Source organism: Macaca thibetana, chromosome 8 (genome assembly GCF_024542745.1).
Source record: "Macaca thibetana thibetana isolate TM-01 chromosome 8, ASM2454274v1, whole genome shotgun sequence".
Classification (NCBI taxonomy): Eukaryota; Metazoa; Chordata; class Mammalia; order Primates; family Cercopithecidae; genus Macaca; species Macaca thibetana.
In genome coordinates, this window is record NC_065585.1 from 1,078,331 (window position 1) to 1,102,301 (window position 23,971).

At 63.8% G+C, this 23,971-nt stretch overlaps 6 protein-coding genes across 9 annotated transcripts in view; 1 reads left to right on the forward strand and 5 right to left on the reverse strand.

The window, feature by feature from the left end:
* The window catches only part of LOC126960981 (cytochrome c1, heme protein, mitochondrial), a 37,117-nt gene extending 33,544 nt beyond the window's left edge, over window positions 1-3,573 (reverse strand). The window contains exon 1 of the mRNA XM_050800952.1: window positions 3,570-3,573. The gene's annotated coding sequence lies outside the window, so the exon portion shown is untranslated. The remainder of the gene's footprint in view (window positions 1-3,569) is intronic.
* The window catches only part of GPAA1 (glycosylphosphatidylinositol anchor attachment 1), a 288,404-nt gene that overhangs the window by 22,500 nt on the left and 241,933 nt on the right, over window positions 1-23,971 (reverse strand). The window lies entirely within an intron of this gene.
* Window positions 37-13,013, forward strand: OPLAH (5-oxoprolinase, ATP-hydrolysing). Of its 4 annotated transcripts, none has more exons than XM_050800830.1 (27): window positions 37-360; window positions 3,938-4,161; window positions 4,233-4,424; window positions 4,950-5,049; window positions 5,133-5,256; window positions 5,337-5,532; window positions 5,848-6,013; window positions 6,104-6,242; window positions 6,319-6,386; window positions 6,529-6,794; window positions 6,922-7,034; window positions 7,125-7,295; window positions 7,481-7,618; window positions 7,713-7,851; window positions 7,977-8,089; window positions 8,298-8,449; window positions 9,057-9,217; window positions 9,399-9,500; window positions 9,577-9,751; window positions 10,911-11,095; window positions 11,175-11,321; window positions 11,403-11,537; window positions 11,700-11,849; window positions 11,972-12,129; window positions 12,221-12,381; window positions 12,471-12,568; window positions 12,807-13,013. In XM_050800830.1, the coding sequence occupies exons 1-27, from the start codon at window positions 126-128 to the stop codon at window positions 12,951-12,953; spliced, it is 4,155 nt and encodes a 1,384-aa protein (XP_050656787.1). In that variant the 5' UTR covers window positions 37-125; the 3' UTR covers window positions 12,954-13,013. The 4 variants fall into 4 exon arrangements, with proteins under 4 accessions (XP_050656787.1, XP_050656789.1, XP_050656788.1 ...); XM_050800832.1 differs by lacking the exon at window positions 37-360 and adding an exon at window positions 3,285-3,402 and having other exon boundaries at window positions 3,947-4,161; XM_050800831.1 differs by lacking the exon at window positions 37-360 and adding an exon at window positions 3,301-3,402.
* LOC126961003 (sphingomyelin phosphodiesterase 5-like) lies at window positions 12,942-13,872 on the reverse strand. Its single transcript, XM_050800997.1, has 3 exons — window positions 13,617-13,872; window positions 13,454-13,526; window positions 12,942-13,371 (listed from the first exon to the last, which is right to left on the reverse strand). Exons 1-3 carry the CDS (start codon window positions 13,648-13,650, stop codon window positions 13,179-13,181), a joined length of 300 nt encoding a protein of 99 aa, XP_050656954.1. The 5' UTR covers window positions 13,651-13,872; the 3' UTR covers window positions 12,942-13,178.
* LOC126961611 (sphingomyelin phosphodiesterase 5-like) lies at window positions 13,893-15,124 on the reverse strand. The gene is made up of 2 exons (XM_050802144.1): window positions 14,321-15,124; window positions 13,893-14,234 (listed from the first exon to the last, which is right to left on the reverse strand). Exons 1-2 carry the CDS (start codon window positions 15,122-15,124, stop codon window positions 13,893-13,895), a joined length of 1,146 nt encoding a protein of 381 aa, XP_050658101.1.
* SPATC1 (spermatogenesis and centriole associated 1) overlaps window positions 17,184-23,971 on the reverse strand; it is a 39,000-nt gene continuing 32,212 nt past the window's right edge. The window contains exons 2-5 of the mRNA XM_050800896.1: window positions 22,946-23,500; window positions 22,303-22,842; window positions 22,039-22,178; window positions 17,184-17,589 (exon numbers count right to left, since the gene is read on the reverse strand). Of these exons, the coding sequence (XP_050656853.1) occupies window positions 17,260-17,589; window positions 22,039-22,178; window positions 22,303-22,842; window positions 22,946-23,500 (1,565 nt within the window). The 3' untranslated portion in view covers window positions 17,184-17,259. The remainder of the gene's footprint in view (window positions 17,590-22,038; window positions 22,179-22,302; window positions 22,843-22,945; window positions 23,501-23,971) is intronic.

The window sequence follows — 23,971 nt, forward strand, 5'->3', positions numbered from 1 at the left end:
CCCTGAAGGCCTGGAATGTGGCTGAAGCCTGGGGGCAGGGGCAGCCGCTGACCTCACAATGGCAGGGTCTATTGTCCTCGGCTGGCCCGCTGGCCCCCGCCAGCTGCCGCCCCTGGCTGCCAGGCATGTCCCTCCTCAGCAGCTATGAGGGCCTGCGGCAGGAGATCCAGCGGCTGGCACAGGAGAACGAAGAGCTGCGGCGGCTGGTGCAGCTCATCCAGGAGAACCAGGAGCTGAAGCTGGTGCTCAGGAACCGTAGCAGCAGCCTGGGCTTCTGCAGCTCCGGGTTCCTGGCTGAGGTGGCTGCCAGTCCCCGGCCGCTCAGGCGGAGAACAATCAAATTCAAGAATGCTGAGAGAGGTGGGCTGTACCGGGGCCCCAAGACTCTGTGGAGCTGGGCAAACCTGCTGGGTGCTGCGGGGCATCTAGAGCAAAGCCAGGGCCCTGGGGCTCTTTCAGGACGTGCAGCAGGGAGAAGGTGCCAGGTCTGGGAAAGTGACCTCTGAGCAGAGCCTGAGCGGGCAAGGGAGCTGCAAGGCTAGGGCGTGGCTTTCCAGGCCCGGGGAACAGCCTGTGCCAGGCCCTGAGGCGGGTGCAAGTTGGCTGTGCCTGAAGCTGTCAGAGCCGCCGCAGTGGCAGACTCTTCTCCCAGCCCTCTGTTCTTCGGTGGTGGGGACAGCCACAGCCCTGGCGGAACATGATGGAAGCCTGGCCCGGGGTGCAGGTGTGAGAAGTAGCGGCTCTGTGTTCTGAAGGTGGACGTAACAGGACGTCTGGCAGATTGGGTGTGGGGATGAGAATGGGGCCGGGTGCAGGAGCTGCTGCTGGAGTGGGCCAGTGGTAGGTGGCCTGGGGCCTGGTTTTGGGACGTGTCTGGCCATGCAGTCAGAGGCACCACTAGAGACTAGGGGCCAGGCCATCCTGCAGGCCTGGAGCTGCCTCTGGTCGCCGTGGAGGGGCTGCATGGCATTGCCAAGGGGAAGCTGGGACCCACCAACATCGAGGGACAGAGATAAAGGCCCAGTGGGGCAGGAGGCAGGTGGGGGTGGGGGTGGGGGCAGGCAGGTGGGGCAGCCAGGGGAGGCCTGAGCCTAGGGTGGGTGGGAGTTGGCCTTCGTTGGTCTGCCCCTGAGATGTGCAGTGGAGTGGGGTCAGGAGAGCCCCAGATGCAGGCAGAGGTGGGAGGTGGACACCTGGAGGTGCACAGCAGTGGGGTGCCCCTGGGGAGCATGGGGACAGGCCCTTAGAGGGTGCATCTGTGAGTGGATAGCACAGGCCCCTAGAGTGAACAGAGGGGCGAGGGGGTGGCTGGGGATGGTGGTGGGCAGTGAGAGAGTCTGGGGTCTGCAGCATAGGCCTGGCGGGCAACCTGCGTGCGTACAGGGTGGCAGATGGTGGGGGCGTGGGTGGGTGGGGTGTGGGAATCTCTCCTGATAGATCCTGGGCTGAGAGGCTGTGCTGGGGACAGGTGGAAACCAGAAGGCAGGGCAGTCCCACAGGAGTATGGGCTGGCTGGGGCGAGACTGTGTGGCTGGTGGGGAGGGTCCTGGGCTGAAGTGGGGTTGCTGACCAGAGCTGCTTCCCAGGGACTGCTCAGAGCAGGCAGGTGGGGCTCCTGCACGTGGGCATGGCATGATCATCTGGGGCCTCAGCTGGGCCTCAGGATGGGGAAGGCACTAGGAGATCTGTGGGCATGGGGTCTGGGGGTGACATCACAGCGGGCACCCGCCACTCAGAGGGCAGTCATCCGGACATGAGCAGCAGCCCATCCACGGGGAGGGGGTCCTGAGTGCCTGATCCTGGGCCCCATCCGTGTCTATGGGGAGCTGGAGTCCACGGCCCTTGGCACAAATGTGAGAGGAAAGGGGTCCCAATCCAGACCCCAAAGAGGGTTCTTGCATTTCTTGAAAGAAAGAATTCAGGGCGAGTGCCTACAGTGAAAGCACGTTTATTAAGAAAGTAGAGGAATAAAGAATGGCTACTCCATGGACAGCAGCCCCGAGGGCTGCTGGTTGCCCTCTTTTCTTTGAGACGGAGTCTCGCTCTGTTGCCAGGCTGGAGTACGGTGGAGTACTGCAAGCTCCACCTCCCAGGTTCAAGCGATTCTCCTGCCTTAGCCTCTTGAGTAGCTGGGATTACAGGCGTGTGCCACCACACCCGGCTAATTTTTGTATTTTTAGTAGAGACGGGTTTCACCATGTTGGCCAGGATGGTGTTGAACTACTGACCCTGTGATCTGCACACTTCAGCCTCCCAAAGTGCTGGGATTACAGGCACGAGCCACCGTCTCGGGCCAGTTGCCCATTTTTATGGTTATTTCTTGATGATATGCTAAACGAGGGGTGGATTATTAGTGCCTCCCCTTTCTAGACCATATAGGGTAACTTCCTGCCGTTGCTGTGGCCCTTGTAAACTGTCATGGCGCTGGGGGAAGTGTAGGATGATGGTTTTGGTGGGTTTGGCCAGCTTCTTTACTGCAACCTGTTTTATCAGATACAGGTTTTTTTTTGTTGTTGTTTTTTGTTTTTGAGACGGAGTCTCGCCCCTCGCTCTGTTGCCCAGGCTGGAGTGCAGTTGCACAATCTGTGCTCACTGCAGCCTCTGCCTCCCAGGTTCCAGCGATTCTCCTGCCTCAGCCTCCCAGTAGCTGAGATTACAGGCACATGCCATATGCCCGACTAATTTTTGTATTTTTAGTAGAGACGGGGTTTCAACCATGTTGGCCAGGCTGGGAGATACAGGTTTTTATGACCTGTATCTTGTGCTGACCTCCTATCTCATCCTGTGACTCAGAATGCATTAATCGTCTGGGAATGCAGCCCAGTAGGTTTCCCCCTCATTTTATCCAGCTCCTATTCAAGATGGAGTTGCTCTGGTTCACACGCCTCTGACACAAGGAGGGCTGGAGGGGAGGGAGACCCGGTGAAGAGGGCCAGAGATACCGCACAGGAGGGGCCCGCGGGGCCGGGAGCGGGGCTGGTAGAGAAAGCCGCAGGGCCTCCTTCCCTTTCCTGTCTGTGCTTCAATGCCCCCTCACACGGGGAACGACGTCCGCCAGTGGGAAGCCCTGCTGTGGCCCGGGCTGCCAGCTCCCCTTGCCCGGGACACCTGGAGGTGGGATCCCGGGGCGCCCACGCTCGGCGAGCCCAGGCCCGGCGCTAGAGCCCCGAGGGCCGCAGAGCCAAGGTGCCCTTGAGCCGGCGCGGGCGGCCTGGGAAGGCGCAGGGCGAGGACAGAGGCGCGGGGGGCGGACCGGGCCTGACGCAACCGCGAGTGCCGGGACCAGTGGCGCGGGGGGCGGGTCCCGCAGGCTCCTCCCCGAGGCGAGGCTGGTGCGGGCAGGGCCGCTGGGAGCGCAGCCAGAGCCGACCGCGAGCGACCGAGCCGGAGCCGAGCGCCCAGGTGGGACCTGCGCAGGGCGGCCTCCCCTCCTCAGCCCCTTCCCCGCTGCCTCCCGGGCCGCTACTCACGCGTCCCCGCCTCGGGCCGCCCTGTCGGTGCTCAGGCTCCGTCCAGTCCCCGGGCCCACCTGGCTTGGGCCGAAGGTCGAGCAAAGAGGGAAGTGGGGTCCCCCGGCCAGCTCGCCCCAAACGCCCTCCCCGCACTCCCGTGCCTCTTTCGTGCTGAGGGACCCCCCTCCGAGGGCTCCAGGGTCCAGCGTCGCCCCCACCTCCCGTGCCTGCTCCACTGCCTGGGTTTCAGCCCAATCCAGGGCCCAGAGAAGCGCGATGCGGGGCATGGGGGCATCAGGCCCTTGACCCCCGGCCAGGGTCTCGCTGGGGCCCAGGCTGCCCTCGGAGCTGGGCCTGCTGCTCTGGCTCTGCCCAGAGTCGTGCCCGTGGGTCTCTCCCTCAGGAACCCCCCGCACGCGCAGGGCAGGGCTGGGGAACCTCTAGTCCCACTCGCAGGTGAGCCCGGACTGACCGCCTCTGTCTAGTTTTTCCAGGGCTACCAGCTGAAGAGCTCCTGTGGGATCCCAGCCCCACCACCATGGGCAGCCCTGAGGGCCGCTTCCACTTTGCCATCGACCGTGGGGGTACCTTCACAGACGTCTTTGCCCAGTGCCCAGGGGGTCAGGTGCGGGTCTTAAAACTGCTCTCAGAAGACCCTGCCAACTATGCAGATGCACCAACTGAAGGGATCCGCCGCATTCTGGAGCAGGTGGGCCAGGCCGGAGCGGGTGGACAGGGACCCCACGGCCAGAAACACCACACTGACCACGTGGTCCCCAGGAGGCCGGCATGCTCCTGCCCCGGGACCGGCCGCTGGACTCCAGTCATATCGCCAGTATCCGCATGGGCACCACAGTGGCCACCAATGCACTGCTGGAGCGGAAGGGGGAACGGGTGGCGCTGCTGGTGACACGTGGCTTCCGAGACCTGCTGCACATTGGCACCCAAGCCCGCGGGGACCTCTTTGACCTGGTGAGCTCCTTGCTGGCTGGGGACCAGGGTGTGTGGCATCCACCCCCCAGGGATGCCTTGACCCTGTGGGGAGAGCAGTTGTTGGATTAGTGATGGCTCATGGGCACCAGCTGACAAAGAAAGAGGAAGCTCCAGGAATTCTCAGTGGGACCCCAAGTTCCCCTAGCCCTTGGAGTGGGCACAGGATGCCCTGTTCCTGCCTGCCGCCATGCCCGCCCTGGACGCTGGCATGGGGCCACCCAAGCTAGCCCTGTTCAGGCAGGGGAGGGTGGAACCTCTGCACCTACTGCTGCATTTCCGGAAGAAGCTGCCTCCGTGGGGGTGGAACAGTTGGCTGCACTCAGCTGCCTAGGGGGTGGAGAGCTGCCCCCTGGGTGAGCCTTGCTGGGGCTGCCAGGTATGACTCTCCTGAGCCTGCCAACCTGCCTGTTGGGACATAACCACTCGCCTGTACCACACACCCACGCGGTACCCTGGCATGTACCCCTGGGCCTGGGCCTTTTCTGAGCCTCTGCCTGCCCCCAGACTGTGCCCATGCCCGAGGTGCTGTATGAAGAGGTGCTGGAGGTGGACGAACGCGTGGTGCTGCACCGTGGAGAGGCAGGCACCGGGGCGCCTGTCAAGGGTGTGTGTGCTGTCGCTGGTGTGGGAGCTGGGGCCGGAGGGTCCTGCTGGCCTGTGACGGGGCCTCCTGGGCTTTTCTGGCAGGCCGCACGGGGGACCTGCTGGACGTGCAGCAGCCTGTGGACCTGGGGACCCTGCGTGGAAAGCTGGAGGGGCTGCTGTCTCGAGGCATCCGCAGCCTGGCCGTGGTGCTCATGCATTCGTACACGTGAGTGAGGTGGGCTGTGGGCCGCGGGAGCAGGTGCTGGGCCTGGTGGGAGACGAGGTGCCACTGGGTTTTTGTCATAGGTGGGCCCAGCACGAGCAGCAGGTGGGTGCGCTGGCCCGGGAGCTGGGCTTCTCGCACGTGTCACTGTCCTCGGAGGCCATGCCCATGGTGCGCATCGTCCCTCGGGGGCACACGGCCTGTGCCGATGCCTACCTCACACCCGCCATCCAACGCTACGTCCAGGGCTTCCGCCGTGGCTTCCAGGGCCAACTTAAGGTGAGGCCATGAGGCCCCTCCACCACCCACGCCTGGGCCTGGGCCTGGGCCTCGGCCTGCCCAGCCCATCATGGCCCACCTGCTGCCGGCTCACAGCCCCTCGTGGCACACCTGCTGCCCGCTCATAGCCCCTTGTGGCGCACCTGCTGCCCGCTCACCTCATGGCCCACCTGCTGCTCGCACACAGCCCCTTGTGGCGCACCTGCTGCCCGCTCACAGCCCCTTGTGGCGCACCTGCTGCCCGCTCACAGCCCCTTGTGGCGCACCTGCTGCCCGCTCACAGCCCCTTGTGGCGCACCTGCTGCCCGCTCACAGGACGTGCAGGTGTTGTTCATGCGCTCTGATGGCGGCCTGGCGCCCATGGACGCCTTCGGCGGCTCCCGTGCTGTGCTCTCGGGCCCGGCCGGCGGTGTGGTGGGCTACTCAGCGACCACGTACCAGCAGGAGGGTGGCCAGCCTGTCATCGGCTTTGACATGGGAGGTATGAGGGCTGAGGGCTGGGGTCTCGGGGAGGCCCCGCTGCTGGGCCCCTGGGTCTTTAAGCGACCCACCAGCACCCCACCCCTGCCAGGCACGTCCACGGATGTGAGCCGCTACGCTGGGGAGTTCGAGCATGTCTTTGAGGCCACCACAGCTGGCGTCACCCTTCAGGCCCCGCAGCTGGACATCAACACCGTGGCAGCGGGAGGGGGTTCCCGCCTCTTCTTCAGGTCAGCTCTCCTGCTTCCCAGGCCAGGACCCCAGCCCTGTCTGCCTCCTCACGTCCAACCCCAGCCCTTCCCCTAGGTCTGGCCTCTTTGTGGTTGGGCCCGAGTCAGCAGGAGCCCACCCGGGACCCGCCTGCTACCGCAAAGGTAAGAGTCAGGATCTGCCTGGCCTGGTCTTGCCCTCCGCTTGCTGCCCCAGGCCCAGCCCCTCCCATCAGCCCTATCCCTGCCGCCTGCTCCTGCTCCGCTGCCTCCAGCCCCCAAGCCCCACATCCTGTCCACCTCCCAGGGGGCCCCGTGACAGTGACGGATGCTAATCTGGTCCTGGGTCGCCTGCTGCCTGCCTCCTTCCCTTGCATTTTTGGGCCGGGAGAGGACCAACCACTTTCCCCCGAGGCCTCCCGCAAAGCCCTGGAGGCTGTGGCCACTGAGGTCAACAGCTTCCTGACCAACGGGCCCTGCCCGGCCTCCCCGCTGAGCCTGGAGGAGGTAGCCATGGGGTTTGTGCGCGTGGCCAACGAGGCCATGTGCCGGCCCATCCGTGCACTCACGCAGGTACGTCCACCTCTGCTCTCCCGCCTGTCCTGCCCCCAGCCCTGCTCCCTGCCCCACGCCTCCTGCTCAGGCGGGGGGCTGGATGGGGTAGGGTAGGAGAGCCCACTGACCCCTTCTGTCTCCCTAGGCAAGAGGCCATGACCCCTCAGCCCATGTGCTGGCCTGCTTTGGGGGAGCTGGTGGGCAGCATGCATGTGCCATTGCCCGGGCCCTGGGCATGGACACCGTGCACATCCACAGGTGGGCCTAGGTGTGGGTGCACGGAGATGCGTGTGATCTGCACTGGCTTGGGAGGTGGCCCCCCTATTGCCACGCTGCCCATCCCTGCAGGCACAGTGGGTTGCTGTCGGCCCTGGGGCTGGCCCTGGCTGACGTGGTGCACGAGGCACAGGAGCCCTGCTCCCTGCTCTACGCGCCTGAGACCTTCATGCAGCTGGACCAGAGGCTGAGCCGCCTGGAGGAGCAGTGTGTGGATGCCCTGCAGGCCCAGGGCTTCCCCAGGTGGGCTCCCAGGGTGCCCTGGACAGAGGGCTTACGTTGTCCCCCTTGGTGGGTTTTCTGCCTGATGACTTCCCAGGTGGTCCCGGGGTGCGCGAGAAACAGAACAGGTGTCCTTGCCGGGCGCTGGGTGGGGTGGGGGGCAGGGCAGGGGGTTTGGTGTGAGTGTCCCCAACCACCTGCTGCAGGTCCCAGATCAGCACTGAGAGCTTCCTGCACCTGCGCTACCGGGGCACCGACTGTGCCCTGATGGTGTCTGCCCACCAGCACCCAGCCACAGCCCGCTCGCCCCGTGCGGGGGACTTCGGGGCAGCCTTCGTGGAGCGGTACGTGAGTTTGCCAACTCCGGATCCCTGGCAAAGGGCCTTCCTGTCTGGCCACCTCACGTTGACTACTCCTTGGGCCCCGTGGGGAGTGCAGGTACATGAGGGAGTTTGGCTTTGTCATCCCTGAGCGGCCAGTGGTCGTGGACGATGTGCGAGTGAGGGGCACTGGCCGCAGTGGTCTTCGCCTCGAGGATGCCCCCAAAGCCCAGACCGGGCCTCCCCGGGTGGACAAGGTTGGTGGTCCTGCCCGTACCAGCCTGACAGCACCCATGGGGCACTGGGATGGGGACCAAGCCCTGTGAGAGGCATCGGGGAGGGTGCTGGGCCCGGGTGCTGCACTCACCCACACCCTCTGCAGATGACCCAGTGCTACTTTGAGGGGGGCTACCAGGAGACCCCTGTGTACCTGCTGGGAGAGCTGGGCTATGGGCACAAGCTCCATGGGCCCTGCCTCATCATCGACAGTAACAGGTGGGCTGAGGTCCAACCAGGGTGGAGGATATGGAGGGGTCAACCATGGGGCCCCTGGTGCAGGGTTCTCTGGCCCAAGGCTGCAGGGGCCTGCAGGACTCTGTATCCTACCATCGTTGGGGTGTCCCCTGGCCTGGGGCTGTGGCATCTCTGGTTGGAGGGGTGTCGTCTGGCTCCATGCAGACCCTCTGTGCCCTCTGCTCCCTAGCACCATCCTGGTGGAGCCAGGTTGCCAGGCAGAGGTGACCGAGACAGGGGACATCCGCATCTCTGTGGGGGCCGAAGTCCCTGGCACAATGGGCACCCAACTGGACCCTATCCAGCTGTCCATCTTCTCACACCGCTTCATGAGCATTGCTGGTGAGTGGCCGTGGCCAGGTTCCCTGCTGCCTGGCTCCCTGTGGGATGAGGCGCCGGCTGTGTCATGCGGTGGCTGGCAGGGCTGTGCCCAGAGGGAGAGGCAGAAGCAGGACCCCCTGGTGACGGGGCGGGCAGTGTGGCTGCAGCACTGGCATGGTGCAGTTGGCCATGAGAACAAGCCTTGGGCAAGGAGGACACCTTCCCCCTCTTACCTGCAGCCATGTGATCCGGGGAGTGAACTAGCTAAGGATGAGATACTGAGGGCAGCACAGGGAACCCATCTGTGCAGGGTCAGGCCAGCGGCTTGCTGGGAGCCCAGGGGTCAAGAGCCTAGGAACCAGGTTCTTGCTGTGCCAGGCAGGGTGGGAGGGTCGAGGAGTGGCACTGGGTTCTTGCTGGGGGCTCCAGGCGGGACTGGGGAGGAAGGTGGTGTCCTTTACATAGGCTAAGACATGTGGCCAAGTGGGCACACGGTCACCTTGGTCTTCCCCAGGAAAAAGCTGCTGGGTTCTGGGTTTGAGCCCCGGTGGTTCCTGTTCCTTCCTTTCCTGGGGCCATGCTGTGGGTGGATGGGGCCAGCAGGCATCTGGTCACTTTGTGCTCCCAGAGCAGATGGGCCGCATCCTGCAGCGCACAGCCATCTCCACCAACATCAAGGAGCGCCTCGACTTCTCCTGTGCTCTCTTTGGGCCCGATGGGGGGCTGGTGTCCAATGCCCCCCACATCCCTGTGCACCTGGGTGCCATGCAGGAGACGGTGCAGTTCCAGGTGCGGTGGACCCTCCCCCGCCTTCCTACCCCTCCCTCACCTCGCCCTCCCACCCCTCCCTCGCCTCACCCTTCCACCCCTCCCTCGCCTCACCCTTCCATCCCCCTCCCTCACCCTCCACCCCACCCCACTCTGGCCCCTGCTCCACTGTGCCCACTCTGCACCCATTTCCTGGTTTCAGATCCAGCACCTGGGGGCTGATCTCCACCCTGGCGACGTGCTACTGAGCAACCATCCCAGTGCCGGGGGCAGCCACCTGCCAGACCTGACTGTTATCACACCGGTGAGGGGTGCTGCCCACCTGCCTCTGCTGGGGCAGGGGTGGCCGATGTAGCTGACCGTGGCTTTCCACCCGCTAGGTGTTTTGGCCGGGTCAGACGCGGCCTGTTTTCTATGTGGCCAGCCGAGGGCACCATGCAGACATTGGCGGCATCACACCAGGCTCCATGCCCCCCCACTCCACCACGCTGCAACAGGAGGGTGCCGTCTTTCTGTCCTTCAAACTCGTCCAGGGGGGTGTCTTCCAAGAGGAGGGTGAGTGGGGTGGGGTGGGGGTGGGGTGGGCCTTCTGCATTCTGGGACACATGGCCACTGCTGGCAAGCAGGCCTGGCTGGACCGTGGGATGCAGCCCATAGACCCAGGCCTGCCTTGAGGCTGGGAGGAGATAGGTGGTTACCGCAAAGGGCAACTGCAGATCGGATCCCAGGAGCTGAGAGGAATGGAGCCTGGGCCCAGGAAGGCCTCCTGAGGGGTGGTTTTGTGGGTGGAGAGTTAGCCAAGACGTGGAGGGTCAGGGTGCTGGAGGGAGAGAAGCCTGTTTCAAGGTGGGTGGCTGCTTGTGTGTGCAGTCATACTGGGTGGAGTCTGCAGAGAAACAGCAAGGCAGGGGCAGGGCCCAAAGGCCCCTGTAGTGTTTTCTGGGCCTAGGTCTGAGTCACTGGGTGGTGGGTGGCCGTGAAGGGCTTTCAGCTGGTCCTGCACTAATCTCCCACTGTGCCCACGTGCAGAGAGGATGCGGGGCCTGAGAGTGGCCTGGAGGCTGGGGGACAAGAGTGGGGGCAGCTGCAGTTGCCCTGGATGATGCTGAGTCTTGGGCTGAGTGGAGGGTGAGGGTGGGGGGTGGGGGACTGTTTTGGATGTGGAAGGAAGTGGGTATTTGGAGGGATTTGGGAGAGGGGGCCAGGGGTCAAGTTTGGGCAGCTGGAGGTGGAGGCCCTGGCACTGAGCAGTGGCAGGAAAGGTGGGATGGAGGCTGCAGCAGTGCCTGTGGTGGGTGTGGGGGTAGGAAGGCAGGGAAAACAAGCCCTGGTCTGAGGCTGCAGGTCTGGGAGCCCAGGGGAAGTGGCGTGGCCGGGGTGGAGGGTGGGTGTAATGGAACCACAGGCTGTTCTGGTGTTGAGGACACAAATAGAGTGGCCCATTTCCGGCTGCTGCCTTGATCAGTGTGAGCTGGGGGCAGGGGTTGTGGACCACAGAGGGACATGTGCAGGCACACTGCAGAGGGCCCTGTGGCTGCCTCAGAGAGGACCCTGAGCCAGGCTCAAGGGCAGGAGCTTTCCTGAGGTGGGGAGCAGTCCCAGGCCAGACCTCACTGCTTTCTAGGGGCCAGAGACCTTGTCTGGATTTGGGAAACCTGGGTTGGGGGTGCAGACAGGGTTGGCCAGGGGCTCAGTGATGACACTGTCCATCCAGCGGTGACTGAGGCCCTGAGGGCGCCAGGCAAGGTCCCCAACTGTAGCGGAACCAGAAACCTGCACGACAACCTGTCGGACCTCCGTGCCCAGGTGGCAGCCAACCAGAAGGGCATCCAGCTGGTGGGGGAGCTCATTGGGCAGTACGGCCTGGACGTGGTGCAGGCCTACATGGGCCATATTCAGGTGGGCCTGGGCACAGGAGTGTGGGCAGCAGGGCCATCCTGCAGGTGGCCTGGCTGCCACTGATCCTGCTCCCTGCCAGGCGAACGCTGAGCTGGCCGTGCGCGACATGTTGCGTGCCTTTGGAACCTCCCGGCAGGCCCGGGGCCTGCCCCTGGAGGTGTCCTCGGAAGACCACATGGACGACGGTTCCCCTATCCGCCTTCGCGTGCAGATCAACCTGAGTCAGGTGGGCCGCAGGGATGGCGCTTCTGGGCGGCAGGGGCATGGCGCAGCTGCTGACTGCCTCTCTCTTCCCTCCGGTGCGCAGGGCAGCGCTGTGTTTGACTTCAGCGGCACTGGGCCGGAGGTGTTCGGTAATCTCAACGCACCGCGGGCCATAACCCTGTCCGCCCTCATCTACTGCCTGCGCTGTCTGGTGGGCCGCGACATCCCGCTCAACCAGGTTCGCAGGGGTGTGTGAGCGAGGGCGGGCCCCAGCCCGAGGTCACCCTGAGTGCGCCTCCGGGCCCAGCCACGGACTGACCCCATGGGTGTTGGGGCGCGGAGGTGCTATTTCTCTTGGAGCCCACCCCAAGAGCCCCTGAGAGCCGCCCTCCCCGCACAGGGCTGCCTGGCGCCAGTGCGCGTAGTGATTCCCCAAGGCTCCATCCTGGACCCGTCGCCCGAGGCGGCCGTGGTGGGCGGCAACGTGCTCACGTCGCAGCGCGTGGTGGATGTCATCCTGGGGGCCTTTGGGGCCTGCGCCGCCTCCCAGGTGCGGGGGCGGGGTGAGCGCGGTCGGGGGGCGGGCCGGGTGGGCAGGCTGGAGTAGGAGTGGGCGGGCGAGGTGGGGACGCCCCGCCCCAGCCCAGCGCAGCGACCGAGTGCTCTCGCCAGGGCTGCATGAACAACGTGACGCTGGGCAACGCCCACATGGGCTACTACGAGACGGTGGCAGGCGGCGCGGGCGCGGGTCCCAGCTGGCATGGGCGCAGCGGCGTGCACAGCCATATGACCAACACGCGCATCACCGACCCTGAAATCCTGGAGAGCCGGTGAGCGGCGTGCGCGGAGCCTGGGGGCGCAACCGGGTGGGAGCCGGGGCTCGGCCACACTAAGTCTTCGCCCTTGTCCTCGCCCTCACAGGTACCCGGTCATCCTGCGCCGCTTCGAGCTGCGGCGGGGCTCGGGGGGCAGAGGCCGCTTCCGGGGCGGCGACGGTGTCACCCGCGAGCTGGTCTTTCGCGAGGAGGCGCTGCTGTCAGTGCTGACCGAGCGCCGCGCCTTCCGGCCCTACGGGCTCCACGGTGAGCGGGTCCCCAGCCCTCGCGGCCCTCCCTGCCCCCGCCCCCGCCCCCGCCGCGGGTCCCTCTGGACTCCTCGCCTCCCTCCGCAGGGGGCGAGCCCGGTGCCCGCGGCCTAAACCTGCTGATACGCAAAAACGGCCGGACGGTGAATCTGGGCGGCAAGACGTCGGTGACCGTGTACCCTGGGGTAAGGGCCATGGCCTGTCCTGTCCCTCTCCTCTCCCGGCCCCATCCCACAGACGGGGAACAGTTGCAGACATGACCAGAGGCCGAGTTTAATCTGGCCCCCGAAGGAAAGGGGGCGCGTACCAGGCCTCTGTGGTCCCTGGGGGTGGGTGATGGATGCTGCCCTGTGGGGAGGGGACTGTGCAGGTGACAGGGAGGGGCCACAACTGCGCTGAGCCCGTACCCCCCCCCCCCAACAGGATGTGTTCTGTCTCCACACGCCCGGCGGCGGTGGCTATGGGGACCCAGAGGACCCCGCCCCACCGCCGGGGTCACCCCCGCAAGCACCGGCCTTTCCCGAGCACGGCAGCGTCTATGAGTACCGCCGTGCCCAGGAGGCCGTGTGAAGGTCCTGCAATAAAGATGCCTTAAGTCACCCGGTTCTGGGGACGCAGCTACGGCGCCTAGTTCGTGCTCCGAGTCGTGTCTGTGCGCGCCGGCTGCACGCCTGTCATCTGTGCCTGCCTTAGGAGGACACCCAGACTCGGAGCTGCAGGTTCACTACCAGGTGGTCCGTGACCCCCCCCAGGGCGGTACTGAACGTCACCTGCTCCACCTCCTGGGGGCGGGAATCAGGTTGAGGGTCGTCCCAGCGCCGCAGGCCCAGCCACCCGGGCCCTGGCACTCACTGGGCTCAGCAGGCCCCCAGGAACTCCGCAGTACGTGATGTAGTCCAGGTGCTGACCCCTCCAGGGCTTAGCTCCGCGGCTTCTGCCGGGAGGGCCGGCCAGGTAGAGGTGGCGCCCTTTCTCCTGCTCCAGGGTCCTGGAAGGGGGCGGTGTCACCAAGGCCAGGGCCCCTTTGCGCGCTTCAGGCGGGCAGTGCCTACCTCCAGGTCGCCACTCACCGCCTCAGCATCTCGGGGGAGGAGGCCACGGAGTGGTGGAGCACGGAGCTGCGCAGTACGGTCCCTGGGGGATCTGGGGGAGGGAGGCATCAGCCAGAGCCTCGGCCGACAGCGCTCCCCAGGTCCACTCCCCGCTCTGGTACCCTCCCCCCAAGCACGATACCCAGGGCCCAGGGCTGCTCTTGGCGCGTGCCCATCCGGCAGGGGTCCTGGAAGCGGCAGAAGAGCTTGTGCTACTGCTGCAGCGCAGAGAGAGGCTGGAGCGCGGTGGGCGGGGCCGGGCCTCCTGGCTCCGCCCCTGCCTCCCTGCCCTCCCCTCCTGCTGGACCTTTCGAGAAGTTATCGAAGTTTAGGTCGCCCATGAGCACGCGTAAAGCCACGACCCCTCCACTTTGTTCGCTCTCGGCCTCAAACTTCTCGGCTCAGTCCAGCAGCAGCGTCAGCTGTTTGCTGCCCAAGGGCCCGTCCTCTGTGCGGGGAAGGGGGGTGGGGTGGGCTCGGCTCCAGATTCGGACCCGCATCTTGGACAGTCAGCTCCCGGCTCCCCAGTTCCTGATCTGTGAGCCCGACAGGCACCTCTCAGGAATTCCCATGCCTGGGGCAGTGAACATAGGGCGGGAGGTGGGGGCGGGGTGCAGGTGAATGTAGGGATCAGTAGCCGCCACGGAGAGGCGGGACCTGTTCTGAGGACCCACCCGCAGGGCTCACCAGCCAGTGCTTGCAAGTGCGTGTAGTGCAGGAATCCCACGATGTGGCGCCCGTCCAGGCTGCCCAGCTGCGCCTGCAACACCACGGACGGCCCCAGCTTCCCTCGCCTTCTTGGCCGAACCCCGCCCCCTCTGTGCTCTGGGCGGGGTAGGCCAGTACCTGTGTGGACAGTAGTCCCTTGGAGGCCAGCGTGTCCTCGCCACGCGCGTAGGGGAAGCAATGGAAGGTGGCGCACAGCAGCGGGTAGCGCGAGGCCAGCAGCAGCCCGCTGTCCAGTAGCTTGAGGTGCGGCCCGGTCTGTAGGCCAAGTGTGCCCACGTCGTACAGCACCGGGCCCAGGTTGGGCGTCAGGCGATTCACCAAGTGACGAGCTGCGCGCAAATCGAATACCTCCTGCAGACACACAACGTCCAGACCCACAGGCAGCGAGGCCACCAGCGTCCCACGCGGCGCCCTGGGCCACAGCTGGCTGCAGTCCGTAGCCCTATAGAGCGCGGCGCCTATGGCCTCAGCCCGTCGCTGGCTGTGCGGCAGGTTGCTGAAGCGCGACAGCCTGTCCAGGAGCAGGCACGGATTGGCCATGAGGAAGATGAAGCAGCGCCCGGTTTTGGCAGGCGGGCGCCAGAGCGCGGGCGGCGCCCAGCACAGCGGAGGGGGGCGGTAGCAGAAGGGGCGGCGCCAAACCTGCAGCGCCAGCCAGAGTGGCAGGCGGGTCAGCGCCAAGGGCAGGCCGACCACCACCAGCAGCAGCAGCGCCACGAGGCCGCTCGCCGCCCTTCTCAGCCATCCCAGGCTGATCGGGCTCGCCGTTGGTGCACAGCAGCCCAGCAGCTGGTCCAGGGCCCAGTAGGCCGGGGAGAGCAGCTCGTGGGCCAAGCCGTGGAGTGCGTGCAAAGCCGGGTGCGGGAAGGGTGAGGGCCGCAGGGCGTCAGTCGCCCGGGGCCAGTTGGGCGGGGATTGCATGGTACACCTAACTCTTCGGCCGCGGGGCGCCCGGGAGACTCATTGGCTTCCAGAGGACAAGCTGACTTGTCGGTGCATCAGCGCGAGCTGCGGGGGAGTCACAGGGGTGAAGGCCGCGTGGCACAGCGTGTGCGCAAAGCCGGTGAGGTGCTGACCCAGCAAGCCTGGCGGAGGCGCGGGCGTAGGCAGAGGGGCGCTTCAGAAAGAAAACCCGAAAGGGACCTGATCTCAAATCCCCACCCTGGATCCTCCTTGCCCCGCCCTATACACCCGCGAAGGTCACACAGGGAACCTGTGAGGTCCGCCCAACGCAAGCGGGATCGGGATGCAGCCTGCGGCAAGTGGAGGATGACCGTTCTTGAGTGCGGGCTGCGCAGGGCTGGTGAGGAGCAAACAGTGTGCTCTGCCCCCGGCTCCCCTGTACCCGCCCCCACGCAGGTCAGCATGGAATAAGTCGCGCACTCCGGCTGCCCAGACGGCAGAATCCACCCCACCCGCTACGCGTGTCTCTGCGGCCCGGTGGTGTCGGGCGCCTGAGTTCAAAGACCTGACACCTGAGGAGGGATGGACTCCCGCCTAGCGCCCCACAAAGTCCCCCAAAAGGCCAGCCCGCAGTGGTGATGGCCCTGTGGCCCTACCCCATGGAGCTTCCAATCTAAGGAGAGGGACTGTTGGTTCTGCCCTGCGCTTAGCTCTGCTGCTGCACGCGAGCCAGACGGAAGCGTTTCGCCATTCTCCCCATTCGTGGAGCGCTCTGGCATACCCTCAGGAGCTCCCAGGACAGGAGGGCCGGTAGCTCCCAGGCTCTGCTCGCCTCCCACCTTTCTAATTGGGCCTGTGAACCAGCACACACTCTCCCGGTCATCTGGGTGCAAGCGTCTCTTAAATAGCCCTGGGAGTTGGCAGGGAGGTGGAGAGGCTTCTGGCAGAGCTCTTCCCTGCCCTTCCCAGGGACGAAGAGGCTGGGTGTCTGGTTGGATTCCCTGGAGGCCTGGGAGTGGGGAGGGCAGAGGCAGGAAGCTCAGCAGCCCAGGCATCCTCGGAGGGCCTGGCATACCCGCTCCTTCCCTGGACTCCTTACTGGTTGCTGAAAGATTCCCATTGGAACTCAGACCTTGTGGGTCCACTGTTGCCTCGTGCTATCCTCTCTGTCTGGCAAGCACTGGTGCCCCAGGACCCTCCTCAGTTGGTGTTTTGATCTCCCTCCCATTGCAGCCAGCCTCCTTGCCTTCCTGCCTGCAGACTTGCTCCTGTCTCACCCTGTGGTGTGGGCCCCTCTGCGCTTTCCTACACTGCGCTTCTCCCCTCCCATGTCTTCCTCCCCAGGGACTTCCCATCCTGGCCGGCTCCCTCAGCTTCCTGCACTCTCCACAAGCCCTTCCCAGCACCCCATCTGCCCTTAGTGCACTGTGGGAGGCCCCTGGCCTGCCCCCAAATCCTGCTTGTGCTCCTCAGCTCCTGCAGCAGGTGGCGTCTGCCCTTGCCAGCTCTGAATCCCTCTCAAAGTCTCCAGGACCTGTGGGATGGCCTTGGGTGTCTTGGGAAGGGGCCGCCACTTCGCTGGGCTGCCCCATGCCCAGGTTGGGGTGAGGATGCTTTCTCCTGGCTCTTCTCCCTTGAATGTCCTCTTGTCCTCAAGGCCTGGAAGACTGCCCCCCTCCACCCCTCACCCAGCCCCGGCCTAGTATGGAGGCAGGGATCCCACACCCACATCCTTGTCTCCTCCCACCTCTGCCAGCTCCGTGCCCCTCACCACTGCGGCAGGCACAGAGCCACAGCCCTTCCCTCCCCGCTCCACCCCTTCCTGGTTCCTACCCTTCCCCATCCAGGTCCCAGGAGCTCCCACTGCTCTCAGTGCCATGGGAGGGGAGCCTGGGGGCCTTCAGACCAACCCCTCGCAGACCACTGCTGAGCCTTGGCCTCTCAGGCTCTCGCAGAGGGTCCAGGATGGGCATTGACCTCCAGGGCAGGCAGGGCTGAAGGGGCACGGTGCAGGGGCCTGGTGAGCCACCTCAGAGGAGGCAGCACCACCCAGGAGTGCTGGCACAGGCCCAGCGACCAGCGTCTGTGGGAAGCTTTAATGGCTGTGCAGAAGACTGTGGGGTTGAGTGAGCCTGGACCTCCCAGCTCCAGCGTCACCAGATGAACATGGGCTTGCCGTCGTCGTGCGCCAGCTGGTTGAGGCAGGAGAGCAGCAGCAGCGCATCGGTGAGCATGCTAGGGTGCACGGTCTCCACTAGCACGCGCTGCAGGAAGTCCACAGTGTAGGTGCCGCCCTCGGACGCCGCCAGCTCCGGGCGCTCTCGCAGGATGCCATAGGCGTTCACCAGCTGTTCGGTCAGCGCAGGGTGCACCCGCCCGTTGTAGCCCAGACTCTGCAGCCTGTTCATGATGCTCACGTAACGCTGTGTGAGCATCTGGCACAGCTCCTCGTCCAGCTTGTGGTCACTGGGGTTCAGGGAGGCCTGCGGGGAGAGCGGCCATCAGGGACCCTCCTTTGCCACACCTCCACACACAGGCAGGTAAGGGGAAGACCGAGGGGCACGTGAGGCTGCGAGACGGCCAGGATCCGAGGGGTGTGCGGTGGGGAGGTTCTGCGAGGGACCTCAAGGGTTTAGGACAGGGAAGCCCAGTGGGCAGAGCCGGACAGAGAGGTCTTCAAGGCCTGATCCGGGCGGGGCAGGTGGCTCCCAAAGCTCCCCAGTGGGGCCTCATCCACAGGGTGAAAGAGGATGCCCCAACCCTGTCGTCTGCTCCACCCACCACCAGGGATTGCAGTTGGGCTGAGGCCTCCAGGGACTGAGGACAGGGGCTATGGCTAGGCATCTGGAGGCACACAGGGTCCCCTGACCCAGGGGTCTGGGGTCTTTCCCAGGCCTCCTCCTGGCTCCCTGCTCTGCTCCCTCTCAGCGTCTGAAGGCCCCCCCTTCCTTACCCTGGCCTCCATCCTCAACACCCTCTAGCCTGCACACCCCCTAGGGAACTCCCTTTCTTCCCCCAGCACTGAACTGACAACCCCAGCCAAGTGTTGGCCCCAGCACTGAGGGGCCTGTCTCCTTCACCTGCCTCCTCCTGGGCCTGGAAACCAGCACATCTGGGTCAGTTTCCACTCACTTCCTCATGCCCTGTGTCCTCCCACCAGCCAGGCAGTGACTGGGTCCCACCCTAAGGCCTGTAATCATGAAGGCAGCCCCTCCCACCCCGCCTGCCACTGCCCCCTGGATGTGTGACCTGGGCAGTTGTGGAAAGCCCAGTGCCCAGCTCAATGCTCTGTTGGCACCATCCTGAAATTCTAAGTTTTGAATTATTTTCATTTTGCACTGGGCCCTGCCAATGTTGCAGCCTGTCTCAGGTGCAGCTGCCCCCGCCTCCAGGCTTGGCCCTGCCCGCTCTCTGCACGGGCCCACAGAGCCATGGGTCTGAAGTGGAGTTGGGTGGGCTAGCCCCTGCCTGAGCTCCTCGTATAGTTTCCACTGCTCCAACACTTGGGGGAGGGCCACCCTCCAGTCTCCCCCAGTCTGTCCCTGCACCTCTCTTCCAGCTACGTCCTACTGTGTCCCAGATGCCTGACGTGGTGGTCCCCAACCTGCTGGGAACACTCTTGCCCAGACAAGCTGTTCAGGCACCACCCCTTGGGGAAGGCTCCCAGGCTGGTGGTCGTGTGTGCAGGGTACCAGGCTTGGGGCTGGACTTAGGACTGGGCCCAGCTAATGTGACGCCAACCTCTGCTAAGTGCTCCCAGAGCCTGCGCTCAGCACCCCTGTAGCACCCCTGTTGCCTGGGACGTGCCTGGGATGCGCCCGTCTCTCCCCAGCGGGAGGTTCTTGGCCCCTGAGCCTTCTAGGCAAATGAGCAATATGCACAGTTGTGGGAGCAGGAAGACACCATCGAGGTTCAGCACAGGAGTAAGGGCCCGCGGACAGCCATGTTTAACGGCTGCTTCTGTACCACCCTGGGCCTGAGCCTCAGTTTTGCTGCTGGGATGTGAAGGAAATCATGGTGCCACCTGCAGGAGTGTTCTGAGGGTTACAGGCAGCGGCCCCGGTGAGCACTGAGCACCAGGTCACGCGGGGGCCCCCACCCCGGGGAATGGCAGTGCCCTCACATCTCACAGTGCAGCGAGTTGTGTCTTGTTGTTGTTTTGAGACGGAGTCTTGCTCTGTCGCCCAGGGTGGAGTGCAGTGGTTCGATCTCGGCTCGCTGCAACCTCCGCCTCCCGGGTTCAAGGGATTCTTCTGCCTCAGCCTCCTAAGTAGCTGGGATTACAGGCGCATGCCACCACGCCCGGCTAATGTTTTAGTATTTTTAGTAGAGACGGGGTTGCATCACGTTGGCCAGGCTGGTCTCAAACTCCTGACTTCAGGTGATCTGCCCGCCTCGGCTTCCTACAGTGCTGGGATGACAGGCGTGAGCCACCACACCTGGCTGAGGTGTGTCAGTTGTGTCTTATAAATATCACCCTGTCTTAAAAATATTCCTTCAAGGCCAGGCATGGTGGCTCACACCTGGCCACAGCTCAAGCCTCAGTTTGGGAGGCTGAGGCAAGAAAATTGCTTGAACTTGGGAGACGGAGGTTGCAGTGAGCCAAGGTTGGGCCTCTGCACTCTAGCCTGGGTGACAGAGCAAGACTCTGTCTCAAAAAAAAAAAAAAAAAAAAAAAAAAAATTTAAGGCTGGGCTCATGCCTGTAATCCCAGCACTTTGGGAGGCAGAGGCAGGCGGATCACTTGAGGCAGGGAGTTTGAGACCAGCCTGGCCAACACGGCAAAACCCCATCTCTACCAAAAAAATACACAAAAATTAGCCAGGTATGGTGGCGGGTGCCTGTAATCCCAGCTACTTGAGAGGCTGAGGCAGGAGAATGGCTTGAACCCAGGAGGTGGAGGCTGCAGAGAGCTGAGATTGTACCACTGCACTCCAGCCTGGGTGACAGGATCAAGACTCTATCGCAAAAATAAATAAATAAATAAAAATTTAAAAAAATAAACAAATTAGCCAGGTGTGTTGGTGCACGCCTGTAGTCCCAGTTAGCAGGGCGGCTGAGATGGGAGGGCCACTTGAGTGAACCATGGTTATGCCACTGCACTCCAGCCTGGGCGACAGAGTGAGACCCCATCTTAAAAAAAAGTTGTGGCCGGGCGCGGTGGCTCAAGCCTGTAATCCCAGCACTTTGGGAGGCTGAGACGGGCGGATCACGAGGTCAGGAGATCGAGACCATCCCGGCTAACACGGTGAAACCCCGTCTCTACTAAAAAGTACAAAAAAACTAGCCGGGCGTGGTGGCGGGCGCCTGTAGTCCCAGTTACTTGAGAGGCTGAGGCAGGAGAATGGCGTGAACCCGGGAGGTGGAGCTTGCGGTGAGCTGAGATCCGGCCACTGCACTCCAGCCTGGGCGACAGAGCGAGACTCCGTCTCAAAAAAAAAAAAAAGTTGCAGTAGGGAAAGGCTGTGAAGAAGTCCTCTCGCACGCAGGCCTGTAACAGGATTTATCACAAAAACTTCCTCAAGAGTGCAGGATTCCAAGACACTGCTTGCTCAAGGCCACTCGCTTAACAGTGGCCTTCACCAATGAACAAGGCCACTGCAGTGAGCTTCTGTGAGTTCTAAACTTGGTTTCAAGGCAGCTTACATGGACGTCTCTGTCTTTAAAAGCTTCCCTTTTGGGGCCGGGCGCGGTGGCTCATGCCTGTAATCCCCGCACTTTGGGAGGCTGAGGCGGGCGGATCACCTGAGGTCGGGAGTTTGAAACCAGCCTGGCCAACATGGAGAAAACCTGTCTCTACTAAAACTACAAAAAAGTTAGCCGGGTGTGGTGGTGCATGCCTGTAATCCCAACTACTTGGGAGGCTGAGGCAGGAGAATTGCTTGAACCTGGGAGGCAGAGGTTGTAGTGATCCAAGATCGCACCATTACGCTGCAGCCTGGGTGACAAGAGCGAAGCACCATCTCAAACAACAACAACAACAAAACAGCAAAATATATATATATGTATGTTAGCTGGGTGTGGTAGTGTAAACCTGTGGTCACCAGCTACTTGGGAGGCTTGAACCCTTAGGAGTTCATGCTTGCAGTGAGCTAGGATCACGCCACTGTTCTTCAGCCTGGGCTGTCTTGAAAGAAGAGGCTGGGGCAGCGGAATCGTTTGAACTGAGAGGCAGAGGTTGCAGTGAGCTGGGTACATACACTATTGTGTACTCTTTTTTTTTTTCAGGTGGAGTCTTGGTTTGTTGCCCAGGCTAGAGTGTAATGGCGCAATCTCAGCTCACCCTGGGCAGGTGACAGAGCGAGAGTCCATCTGAAAACAAAAAACACGAACAAACAAAAACCTCCACACACAAAACTAACCAAAGGATGCTTTAACCAGAGGCAAAGCTCAAACCTGGACCCACGGGGCTCACAGTAGCTCCTGCTCAGGCTACACAGAGGCCTGCAATCCACAGATAATCACAGCTGGAGAGAAAAAGCGGCCGGGAGTGCAGCTGGGCTGTTTTCTCAAGAGAAGCCCGAGTGGTAAGTAGCGATGCAGCTGCCCTCCCTGCCCGGCAGGCGCACACCCCCAATCCAGCTTCCCCGTGCCTTCTACAGCCTGCCACACGCGTGGCACAGACGCACACTCGGGTGTGTTGGCAAAGCATCATTCTCCACGTGTGTCCACAGAGGAGGCCATCCTGGTGGCAAAGGGCAAGAGCCGCCCGACCTTGCTGAAACCCCCCACCTCGCCTTCCTCCGAGGAGACCTTGGGCTCCCACTGCCAGACGCCCCAACACCCGCCGGCCGCTGGCACTGAGCAGTCAGCTTCCTCTATCCCAGGGACTCCTCAGGTCATGGCACGTTTGGCCTGGCCAGAATGCAGGGTCCCCACAGCCCCTCATGGGCCAGCCTGCCCCCTGTCCCTGCAGGCCCCTGGCCACACACCTGGATGATCTTCTCTGGGATGTTGGAGACAGTGAAGCCGTAGAGCCGCACGCGCTCTGGGAAGATGCTGGACAGGATCCTTCGGTCCAGCTGGAAGGCGATCTCACCCACCAGCCTCTCCCAGGCCAGCTGCTTCGACTCTGGGGACACAGGGTCTCATCAGCCCAGGTGAGAGGGTGAGAGGGACTGGGGTCAGCAGCCCAGGCAGGCGGCAGGGAGAGGGCCTGGGGGCCCGACCCGCATGGAGCCCGCAGTGTCACTGACCTCGGGCGCTCTCGGGGAACTTGCTCGTCTTGCGGTGGGCCAGCTTCCGTTCCACCTCCATCATGCTCTTCCTCGATGGTTCCGTGGCGCGTGGACCCCGAGAGTCATTGACTGAAGCCGGGGAGGATGATGTACGAGGTGGGGAGTGGGGGTTGTGTGGAGGAGAGTGGGGGGCAGGCAGGTTCCGGGTTGGGGAATTGTGCATTCGGGAAGGGGGATGGGGGGCACCCTGGGCGATGTGGGTGGTGCTTGAGGGGGTGTAGCTGGTGGCAACCTGGGGGGTGAGGGCGGGGGCAGAGGCAAGGACAGTGACTATGGGGGAGGTAGTGGGGGAGCTGGGGACAGATGCAGGGACCACTTGTTCCTGGGTGGCACTGGGCTGAGTCTGTGTGTCTGAAGTGTTGAAGGAGAAGGCCGTCTCGGGAGCAGGTGTGCCCATGGCTCTGACGGGGGTGGAGGTCTGGAGGGGTGTGCCTGCAAACACCGTGCTGAGAGGCTCTGGGTCCTGGGTCGACCGGGGGGGCTCAGTGGAGAGTGGGACTAGTGATGTGGAGGGGACAGAAATGAAAGGAGGGGTATTAGAGTGAGGTGGGAGGGCTCTGCCCCGCCCACTCTGCCACCCACCACCCAGCACACCCGTTACCTTTGGTGGTGGCAGCAGGTACCATGCAAGCTGGGGAGTGGGGCCCAGAGGGGCCTCTGCGGAGGGGCTCAGCCAGCCGCAGCCTTGGGGCCTCTGGCAGGACCTGGTTGCCCATGGGGTTGGCCAGCAGGTTCTGAGAGACCCCTAGTGGGGTGGCAGTGGAGCTGAGGAGGGGGCTGCTCAGAGAGACGGCCACCGTGCCCGTCACGGGGGCTATCAGGGGGCTGCTCTGGGACACGGCCACAGGGCCTGCCAGGGGGCTGCTGGGAATCAGGGGGCCAGTGGAGGGCAGGCCCAGGGAACTGGCCAGTGTGCCTGTTGGGGGCCCCGCCACGGGGCTGGTCAGGAAGCCGGTGAGGGGGCTGCTCTGTGACAGGGGTGCTGGGCCGGACAGCAGCGTGCTGAGGGTGCCTGTCAGGGGGCTCATGAGTGAGCCCGGCATGGTGCTGGGCTGCAAGCTGGTTAGCATCTCGGCCAGGGGTGTCAAGGCCATGATCCCCACTTCTTCCAGGACTGGTTCATTTGCCACTGCTGGGGACGGGGGCAGGAAGACACCTGGGAACACAGAGAAAGCACTGAGGCTCTAGGGGAGCCCCTCCAGACCAAGGGGAGGGTGGTCGCAGGCTCTCCCTCTGTGGTAGGGCCTGGCCACGGTGCCCATCTGTCCCCGATGAGCTGACTGGTCTGACCTGGCCTCTCCGAGCCTCACTTCTTAGGCAGGCCAGGGTGGTGGCCTCTCTGCCTCTGTGGGGAGTCTGTGCCTGCTCAGAGGAGCCTGGGAGTGGTTCCCCAAGGCCTCATCTCCAGCCCTGATTTTTGTGTCAGTTCTCCCAGGCTCACTTCTCGGACCGCTTGCCCACTGCCCCCAGCCATGGGGACGTCCCACTGCCCTTTCCTCAACCGTGCCCACCCCTTGCCCAGCAGAGGGTCTCCAAGCAGCTGGACTCTCAGGTCACCAAGTTGGCCCCTCTGTTTTTTGGTGGAGAGAAGAGGGCCCAGGCCTCCTGACCACTATCTTTGTGATGG